This window comes from Perissodus microlepis, chromosome 7 (assembly GCF_051167445.1).
Source record: "Perissodus microlepis isolate ML-2025 ecotype Zambia chromosome 7, ASM5116744v1, whole genome shotgun sequence".
NCBI classification, from domain to species: domain Eukaryota; kingdom Metazoa; phylum Chordata; class Actinopteri; order Cichliformes; family Cichlidae; genus Perissodus; species Perissodus microlepis.
The window spans coordinates 16,191,814-16,202,149 of NC_140467.1; the positions used below are offsets into that span (position 1 = coordinate 16,191,814).

A 10,336-nucleotide genomic window follows, 5' to 3' on the forward strand; every position below is an offset into this window, starting at 1 on the left:
AAAAAAACCCCACCTTTCAAACTGCACGTAGCTGCCGGTGTCAACATTAATAAAATGCTTTTATTTCAACCATTTTTTCATTTAGAGGAATAATTAGGAATAGTGTTGCTTTTTTCACATGGACACTTTATTTTATCCAGTGGTCACTGACCTGTATCTCACTCATCTGCTAAGGCTTTTCTTTCTTCCTGTTTGATATAAAACAAGTAAATAAGAAATCGTCAGATATGTTTTAGTCTTTTGATCTGCTTCCACACTATTAAATTTACTGCATTATGCTCTTTATGGACATTCGGCACTGCTTGTATCTATTTCAAATTAAAAGTCTTTAGTCTTTTACTGCACAGAAACACTTAATTTCTTAACTAGGCTCTGCATCAGGCTAGATCAACAGTTGAAAAAAGAAGTGCCAGCATGGCTGCAAAGGCTCAACAACATGCATGGAAGTGGGTGAACATGTGATCACACATAGCACTACATACCTGGACTTGATGTCCAAAATGTGTGTGTTGTAATGAAGCGACATCTACTGAAGCAGAGCTGGAGCCAGGCTGTACTTTCATGCAATACCACCCCGCACCACAAGATGGTGCAGTGAGATTTTTATTTTTGTATTTTTCTTAACCAGGCACGACATTATGACCATATTCGTATTTACAATAACAGCCCAGGAGCAGGAAGCATATACCTGAAAACATCTAAACACACATACTGGTAAAATTCTGCCTCCTGCTGGTGACAGCTTTAGTTATGGTCTGCAGAGAATAATTAGAGAAAGTACCTTTAATGAAATGAATGAAAATTGCCCTGTGAAGTAATATCTTTTCACAGTTGCTCACATATTGTAAAGGAAGGCGTGGAAAGAAACACAGACACATGTATTTTTTAAATTTTTTGAAAATATATTTATTTATTTAACAGGGGCGGTGCATGGTAATAAACATGAGTATAAAAATATAATGTAAACATGCCAGATTGTTGCAAAACTAATAGTTTGCAGCTGTAGCCCCTGAGCAGGTCACAGAAAACTTTAAATTATTCAAGTCACAGTCTAGAAATATATAATCCAAATGCATATATTATCAGCACACTGTGTTTTTCCCCCCTTATGCACTCACAGACATTGTTGTTGCTGTTTAATGTTGCAGTTTTCTTCAGTCCCTATGTTGTTCTGTTTCACACCTACCTGAATAAAATACACTCACCACATATCTTCTCAAAACCCTCACTCCAGAATCTTCGTATATCTCTGAGCACCAGTCCCCCGACTCCTGGATTTTCCCTCAAAACAATTTAAACATTCACTCTTTTCTGGGGCCCAGCCAGAGTACAGGTTGGAAGAAATTCAAGCAAACAGAGGGCTGCATACTTTCCTGCACAACTCTTTGCCTAGCAGAGAGAGTAGCCTTGTTGAGGGGGCCCGTTTCAAAGGAGACATTTGGCAAGGAGTCCCTGCTCCGGCTCCTGGCCTCAACTGTTTTCTGTCACTTTTTTTTAAAAAAGAAACATCAGTATTTTTGTTGTCTCCCATCCATCGTCTCTGGAACAAATATTATCCAGGAAGCCAGAGCATAAGCAGCCCGGACTATAATTTTTCTGGTTACACCTACAGTATGTTTTCTCTTCTTTATTAATGAAACAGTTGCAAGTGTCACTGATGCAATAGTTCCATAGATTGTGTCATTTCAGGTCATTTTAATTTCAACTAAAATTCATAGAAAAAAAAGAAAGAAGCAGCATGTTTGCTGAGCTGAAATGAAACCCTCGGCACCTTCTTGTGACTTGGAAGCCCTCTGGCATGTTTGTTGGTTTCAGCCCCTTATCAGATCTGCACGATCACTCCCTCCCTGCACTGAGAAGCAGTCGATATCGCCCCGGGCGCCCCATCCCACCTCTCACATACGTCTTACTCCCCTCTCTCCCTCCTGCTCTTCTTCATCACTCACATCTCTCAGTATTTCAGAGTTTAAAAGATGTCCTGGACGTATGCAACCCTCTTGGCTCTCCTCACTGTGCTTTTTGCACTTTCATGTGAGTATGATGCAGGAGTGAGATTTTTTACCAAAAAAAATTGTCTTATTAGTTGGTTGCAGGCATGAGAAAAACTGGAGTCCTTTTGAATTTAGACCTTTCATGTTTTGTGCTTCGACACAGGGTCTCCGGAGGCCAGCTCTGCAGTTGTGCCCGGTAGCACAGGCAGCACTAAAGATCCTCAAGGTCAGGGGCTGCATCAGCTGCGTTTCTTTCCCTGCGTATCGCCCTGTGTATCACTTTACACTGTGAACTAAACTCCCTCCCACTTCCACTGCAGGTCCACTGAAAAGGGTCTTCATGAAGCAGGCCGATGCCTCAAACTTCTTCAGAAGACGCAGCAGACGTGGTGTGAAGTCCCAGGATGAGCTGGACGGTGAGTTCACTTTGAGTCAGTTTGCAGTCGTTTGGAGTCTGACATGGTCAGCCAGGCTGTGTTTGGACGGTGAAGTCTGTTTGTGGTCAATTCTGGCATAAAATGCTAGAAAATGCTAGCTTTTACCTGTAAAAACAAGAAAAAATTACTTGTGCTAATGTTCTGCTAAATGTGCTTTAGGGCTGTACCTTTAATACCCACACACAATTCAAGATGTGACAGAAATAAGCGACACTGTCATATGCTGTAATCAGATCTAAGAGGACGTGGACAGACAAATTACTGGCATCAACAGGTCCTTAAAGACTCTCGGAAGAGCTGTTTATGTGTTATGTCATGATTTAAAATCACGTTGGAACTTCTCAGAGAAGTTTAAATCTAGATGTGAGGGACCAAGCAGTGAAGGCATAGAGGACACAGGAAATACAGCCTCAAGGTGGGTTCTATTTTATTTTACCCCAATAAAAGAGCTTAACTAAATATGATTCTACTCAAAAAATGACTTACAGAAAATTCACTAGGCAAAAAAAGTATACACAACTTAAACACAAAGACACAAGAGGGTAACTTGGATAGTGGTTTGGCCAAACCGTTAACATACAATAAGGGAAACAGAAATAAACACTAACCAAGCACAAAATAACCTAACTAACCCTAAAACACCCCCTTGCTGACAAGCACATAGTTGGTCCTGCTGAGCTGGCGTTGTGCTTTCAAAGTCATGCCTTTTGCTTAGGCAGGAAACAGCCAAACCAGGTTGAACAAAAGAAAGAAAACCATGATATAATATACATTTAATTTGACAAAATACATTTTAGAAACCACACAGCGCTACTATGTGCGGGCTTCATAATATCACTGTTAGGTTTAAGTGAAGAAATGAATGAATTACATTACTGAAATACATTTTTAACTGCAAAACCAAACCAATGAGGTGAGTGGACTGGTTTTTTACCAAGGTGTGGCTGAGGCCATCACACCAGGTGTGACTGTAGTTGGTTATAAACAGAAAAATGAGCCTAGAAATGGGCTTTTTGTAAAGCTTTGAATATCTGATTGTTTAAATGATGGTTTAATTGTCAAAAAGACAGCATGGGTGGAGTACAGGAACATGCAGAAGACTAAAAAGAGCAGGAGGAAATCTTCACTGTTACTTGAAGATTTTTTTTTATTTATTTATTTGGCACTGAAAGAAAGCCTGATACGTCAGGCAGATAAAATATCTCTGAGATCCACAAGCCTCAACATTCATCATGTGCACAAGTGAAAAATGTAGTGATGCCGAGGCAAAGATAATAACGTTTTACACATTTGTCATCCTCATCCTGAACATAAAGATGTTTGATACTGTGCTGGGAACAAGTGTCAGAGTATTGCTGAACCCCAGTGATGAATGTATTGAAATAGTTTTATTGTATTACTTGTTTTATTAAAAATGCACTTCTGGTGTCTATATTAATGATGAGATGACTCATAGAGATGCAGCCCTTTTGTTTCCTGACTCTGCTGTGAGGGAACATGTTTATGGCAGCCTGAAGGATTTTATAGTCATGGCAGCCAGCAGCTGTTAACCTTATTGTGGACCTGGCATGAACTGAGACCATCCCAGACCTCAGTTTCCTGTCCTGGCGCTGCAGCAGGACACACGGGGCGGGACACACCAGTTTGCTCCTGTCAACGTATTCGCATTACTGAACAATGTGTGGCATTCTTGAGCGATTTACCGCCGGCTGTTATGCACAGTTTTACCAGCAGGAAGGTGAGAGCGCACAACAATGCTGCTGTTCTGAACTGCAGTTGCATAACGTGCCGTACGTGTGATGACAGCGAGACACTTTGTGCAAAAACCCCCAGAAAAAACAGGAGGAATAAAATGAGCACAAAGCAGAGAACAGACTGAAAAGACAGAGATGGATGAGTGAGTGGGTGAGTGGTTGTGAGTTGAATGTGGAATGTGCCAACACACAGGCAGAAAGGGGTCAGAGGGGAAAAAAAGCAAGTACCAAGTGAGAAAAACAAGCTGCTCACTTTGAAGAGCCTCTCGTGCTGCATTAAGGCATTTACCTGTCCTGCAGTTGGATGAAATTTTGAAGGGAAGTATTTGATAGAGGCAGCTGTTTCAGCTGGCAGATATGATGACATATAGTTTCTAGTCAGAGTTTTGATATCCAAAGATGGACATCACAGTCCAACAAATGATGCTGTTTGGCTTTTGTGGGAGTCGGTCAGCGGTAATGTGCAGGGTGGATAAAATGATGGATGATTAGCTCTGCTTGTCAATTTCGATGGGGCGATCGTGGCTCAAGAGTTGGCAGTTTGTCTTGTAATTGGAAGGTTGCCGGTTCGAGCCCCGTCTTGGACAATCTCGGTTGTTGTGTCCTTGGGCGAGACACTTCACCCGTTGCCTACTGGTGGTGGTCAGAGGGCCCGGTGGCGCCAGTGTCCGGCAGCCTCGCCTTTGTCAGTGCGCCCCAGGATGGCTGTGGCTACAACGTAGCTTGCCATCACCAGTGTGCGAATGGGTGGATGACTGGATGTGTAAAGCACTTTGGGGTCCTTAGGGACTAGTAACAGCGCTATACAAATACAGGCCATTTACCATTCTGAAAGAGATAAAATATAAAACTAAAGTCAGATGACTTCAGTACTAACTGTGCTGAATAAACTTTCACATGCTGGTGACAGATACTGCTCTGTAAGTTAATCTCTAAATCTTTTTCAGCTTGGTAATTTACAACTTGAATTCCAAGCAGCCGCACATGTGCATGCCAACTTAAGCTGGGAATTCTGATGAAAGGTCAAAGGCTGTTCAACTTTTCCAGTGTGAGTGGTTCATCTTCGCTGAAATTGTGGTTAGGGTGTGGTCATTTGTTTGTTGTCTGTCTACTTGCAGCGAGCAGACAGCTGTCAACAGAAACGGCGTACAAAGTATGCGGTATAACCGGTCTGACAATAGACGTTACAGCTAACTCTGCTGTCACCCCTTGTGGTTCAAAGTGGTATTACATACAGGTCAGGCCATAGTTCTACTTCAGCTGATACCTCTTTAACACAATACCTAGATATTTTTGGACATAAAGTCTTATTACAGCTCGCTTATCAACCAATCAGCTTTCGACCAACACACAGTATCATCCACGTCCAGCAACATGCAGTTGTGATTGTGCAGGACTGCACAGGAGTATGTCTGCGTTGGGTGAAAACCCTCCTCCTCTCTGAAGCCTTGCTTTGAGTGCTCAAGCAGGGCAGAAAAGCACTATAAAAGAACCAGTCCATTTACGCTGTCTGTAGGAAAATACATACAATATGTGAACAGACACAGTGGTGGTATAAATTCCACATTACTTGCCCTACAGGAGTGTTTTCTTCATTGTCTACCTGCTGATCAAGGATCCAAGGAGGATCTCTTTGTATTCTATTAGGAGACGTCAGTGAAAGTTTTAATTCTTCTAACTATCCATCTATTGTCTTCAACTTATACAATTCATACACAGTGTTTGCCTCACACTTCACAGGTCCTAGGTTCAAACACAGGCGTTTGACCTTTTCTGTGTGGACTTTGCATTTTCTCTTTCTTGTGCTTGATTTCTCCTGTTTATCCTTCCATTAAAAATACAATAGGTTAAAGGTACTTATTAGGTAATTATACTTGTCAGAATTTCAAGCGGTTCTTTTGTGGTTACGCATTTGTCTAACAAGTGGAAGATCCTTGTTTAGTCCCAAAAGGAGACACATATCTCTTTAGGGCATGCACAATCACACTGGATGGAAGGCCATCCAGTGTAAAAAATCCACCAAATCAAACATGTGGTGCTATCTGCTGTGACAACCCTTGTAAATAAGGGAGCAGTTGAAAGTAACATTCAGTACTTGGCAGAATTTCACTAAAACATTTACCAGTAGGGGGCAGCATTTTACCCACAACGGGGGTGTTTGGTTTTTTTTCTTCTGATATGCACTGATATATTTTTTTATTATTCTCATTTATTTTCTGATTTGTTTTAGCTACACCTAGGGTGCTTTCTGAAGGTAACTCCTATCTCCTATTCCTAACATCTTTTCCTTGACTTGACTATAAACATCATCGAGATCAAGGGAAAGTGGGTAAGAGAACTGCTAAGGACTTAGGAAAAGAGAAACACCGTGAGAATTGGAACACTCTCACACTCGTCTCTCCTAACAATGTGACATTGTGTTAAAACTACAACGTACAGAAGATGAACTACAAAACGCGCATCATATTTTGCCACAGTGTGTTCAAACCCTGTTGTTTTATGGGCGTCATATAAACGAGAACAGCCTGTGAAAAACAGAAGTGTTTTTGTGGCCTTATGGAATACGTATTTGTAAGAGGAGGAGAGAATATTCTCCTCATCACTTTCAGGAGGAGAATATTTAAATGTGTCACGCAAACGTGTCTGTGGCACGCAATTTCTTGCAAATTGCACGCTGAAAAAAATCCTGTCTTATGCCTGTTGTGGTTGTGATAGCTGCTACTAGGAGAGTTCATTTTTAGGAGGGCGAGATGTTATCAGAATGAGTGTGTAATCGGCACTTTGCGTGGATGGCTCAAAGCTCTTATCGCAGTGCCAAAATTTTGTCTCTGTCCTAAAACTCTTCACGCAGTCGTCACGCTGAGTGTTTAGAGGTGAACGCCACATATTGTGCCTCATGCAAATGCGCCTTATGCAAATGTACTGTTTATAAGATTGAGGAAACCTGCAGTCAGCTGAGACTGAATCACTTGGATGAGTGACAAAACGTTTTTCCCACGTAAAACGCTACGTCCAGATGAACAGAATCAACTTTTGGGGATTTACTTACCTGGATGATTGAGCATGCATCAAGACATATTGTGCCTCAGTCACATGGGATTTTACTGAAACTGAGCAGAAATTAGGTTCTTTTTCTTAGCACTGCACACACAGCGAACAAATTCCCTCTGCTGAATCTGTAAAGAATGAAAGTGTTAGTGTATTAGATTATTGCCTGAATGTTGTAGTGTGCGCTTCACACACATGGCACAGTAAGATAGTAACTGGGATTGCTGTTTACAGAGAGAAACGCTTGCATGAAAGTTTAACACGCATTGTTAGGGGATCATCCTGCAGTTGTGACATCACAATAATTTGCCTCACTTAAGTAAATCTTCCCAATGTCCTCTAATATCCTTTATTTACCATCATGGGGGAATTCAGGTGTTCCAGCAGCAAAGTGACAGGTAGATGGAGCATCCAACGAAAACCTCCTCGGGGGCAAAAATGTTTGAGGAATCAGTCAATGACACACCTGCACCATCTTGTGGTTCTAAGTGGTATTACGTGAAAGTACAGTAAGGCCACAGTTTTCCTTCAGTTGACATCTCTTCAGCACAATACCTAGATCTTTGTGGACATAAAGTCTTGGGTGATGGTTTGCTCACATTAAACTGATAGCTTATGTAATTTTGGCTTCCTTGAAAAGATTTGCTGGTTAAATAAAGGTTAAAAATGATGATTTATATGCCCAAGTGGGTTAAAATGTAAAACTGAATCGCTGCCACAAATCTTCATCCCCTGGATGAAGGAACAGCCCATTCCTCAAGTGATGCCAGTGTGAGAGCAGGCGATCGCATTTCACAGTCTTTGTTACAGAAATCAAACACAGCAGTTACATTCCAAGTCTTATTATTATTATGAAATTTCCTCTTTGTGCATTTTTTCAAAGCTCAGCAGTGCAATGCAAACACTTTCTTCCTCTTCTTCTTCATCTTTCTTTTTTGGAACATTGTAATGTGTGAATAGCGAGTCAGCGTGAGACTTTTAGAAGTCAGTTGGGGGCCTGAAATACAATACAGAAGTCTTCTGTCTCCTCTTCAGTGCTTTAGGCGTCTATAGCTCGTCCGTGTTTTCAAAGTGTCCCTGGACACAGTGATTCAGTTCTGTGGATTTGTTTGAGGGAGCAGTTTTGTGATGTTTAACAGCTTGTGTGAATGCGTGTAAAAGTATGTGAGCATTAAATTTAAACTGGTTCTCTTTTGTAGCTGCTGTATTTTTCTGCACTGTACGCAGTGTACAACTTCATGCCTCTACTCTTCTACTTCCTAGCAGCTCCATCTTTCCAGCTGATAGGAAGGCATTAGTGACTCAAATCACCACTTGTTACAACAAAGGTATGCAGAAGAACATCTCTGAACACACACTACACTGTAACTTGAAGCAGGTTACAAGTTACAGCAGCACAAGACCAAACTGAGTCTACAATTTACACATACTCATCAAAATTGGACAAAAGAAAATTGAAAAAAAAAAAAGTTCAGTCTTGATTTCTGCTGTGATGTTCATCAAACAACATGAAGACAGCCTACACGAGTGTGGCTGTTGACTGCCTCCATCCTTTTATGACCCAGTTTGGGCCAGTTCTTATTTACAATGTTGCTTCAGGTCACTGAAGTTTGCGTATTAGTGAAACCAACTTTTGTTTTTGTTCTTTAATATCACAATAATCATCTCACTAACCTGCAGATTAATTTCTTTATCCAACTAGAGGACTGGTGAGACACAACTGGACTAAAGTACCTAACCTAAATAAAACCAGCTCAAACCTCGACAAACGACATCATGCATCAACCGGGATTATTGACTCTTCTCAAGAATAAATACTTGTCCTTCTGACATTTTTGTACTTTGAAGTCACGCATTAAATGCAGCTCGTATTTCAAAGGAAACAGTCCAGATAGTCACACTGAAAACTGGACTCAAGTAAATGAGTGCTTCAGTAATTTTCCTACCAATTAATCATTTCCTTTTACATCACCTTAAACAAGATTTTGGCGTTTATGCTCCTTACGCCTTGAAAACCTGACCATTTCATACTTGCTGTGCTTGCAGCTGAACAGAGGCAGATTTTGGCTGCAGATGAGCGGAAGAGAGAGTTTCACGAGGAGAAGCGGAACGAGTTTGAGAGCTACGCTGAAGAGGACCATGATGGTACGTGGAGAATTTTCATCGGACGCAGGTGAAAAAGAAGAGTCCGTTCACTGAAATTCTCCTCCTCTACTTTCAGAGCAAAACGAGATGAGCAGAGAGAGCACTGAGCAGTGGAGGGAGTTCCACTATGACGGGATGCATCCTGCCTACGAGTACAACCGTCACTCCACCTAAGAGTGATAAGAGGAGACGTGCGACTGCTACATAGCGATGCTTTTCCACACAAAATGTGACCGCTAACATAGTAAAGGCAACGACTATGCAATGTATTTTTCGATTTTTTAACTAGATTAATGATTAATCGATTAATCACGTGGTGTAGAAAATGTTAGAGAAGTGTTTAAAAATGGTCTGACAAAGTGGACAAAGAAAACCAGCATAACAAGTTAACATCAATCAAAATGAAGAGCTTTTGGAAACTTATTTACCCCAATTTCATAAAAAAAAATTATTTATCCTCATTTTATTTACCCCCAATTTACAGCTGAGATCTCCTAGATCAGGGATGTCCAACTCATTCTACATCTAACCATAACCCTGAGTGGGCTGCACAAACTAAACTCCCTTTTCTGTCACTGTAAAAAAGTTTAACTACCATTTAATCCTCAAGATTTCTTAACACAGGAAAAAAAGGTGTGTGATCTCAACAGTGCATCTTAGTTTTTCTACATGATAAAGACATTCTCTTTTAGTAAACTAAAGAAATCTGTCATTGGGCTAAAATTGTAAGAAATAAATAAAATCCAGTTAAAAGTCCAAATGTTTATGCTTTACTTCGTATTTCCCAAACCTGTCCCGTGGGCCACATTCCTACAGCCCTATTCTGGCCCCTGTGCCTTATGTTTGACACCCCTGTTCTACATAAATAAAATAAATGTGCTGTACTGTGAAGAAATGTGAAGTGTTTTATTCAAAGTGTTCAACTTTTCAGGATGCCCCAGACTCCTGGATTATAGATAAT

General features: G+C 40.9%; 1 protein-coding gene across 1 annotated transcript; it reads left to right on the forward strand.

Annotated features, from left to right (window-relative positions):
* The first annotated feature begins 1,893 nt into the window (after positions 1–1,893).
* On the forward strand, positions 1,894–10,335 carry ucmab (upper zone of growth plate and cartilage matrix associated b). Its single transcript, XM_084933822.1, has 5 exons — positions 1,894–2,031; positions 2,155–2,217; positions 2,312–2,407; positions 9,277–9,375; positions 9,452–10,335. The coding sequence occupies exons 1-5, from the start codon at positions 1,974–1,976 to the stop codon at positions 9,547–9,549; spliced, it is 414 nt and encodes a 137-aa protein (XP_084789948.1). The 5' UTR covers positions 1,894–1,973; the 3' UTR covers positions 9,550–10,335.
* Position 10,336: the final 1 nt, after the last annotated feature.

Excerpts from the sequence above, each read along its gene's own strand:
- ucmab (XM_084933822.1), top strand. The coding sequence starts at position 1,974 with ATGTCCTGGACGTATGCAACCCTCTTGGCTCTCCTCACTGTGCTTTTT. Across the intron at positions 2,032-2,154 it reads TGTGCTTTTTGCACTTTCAT|GGTCTCCGGAGGCCAGCTCT; the intron begins GTGAGTATGATG and ends GCTTCGACACAG. Across the intron at positions 2,408-9,276 it reads GTCCCAGGATGAGCTGGACG|CTGAACAGAGGCAGATTTTG; the intron begins GTGAGTTCACTT and ends CTGTGCTTGCAG.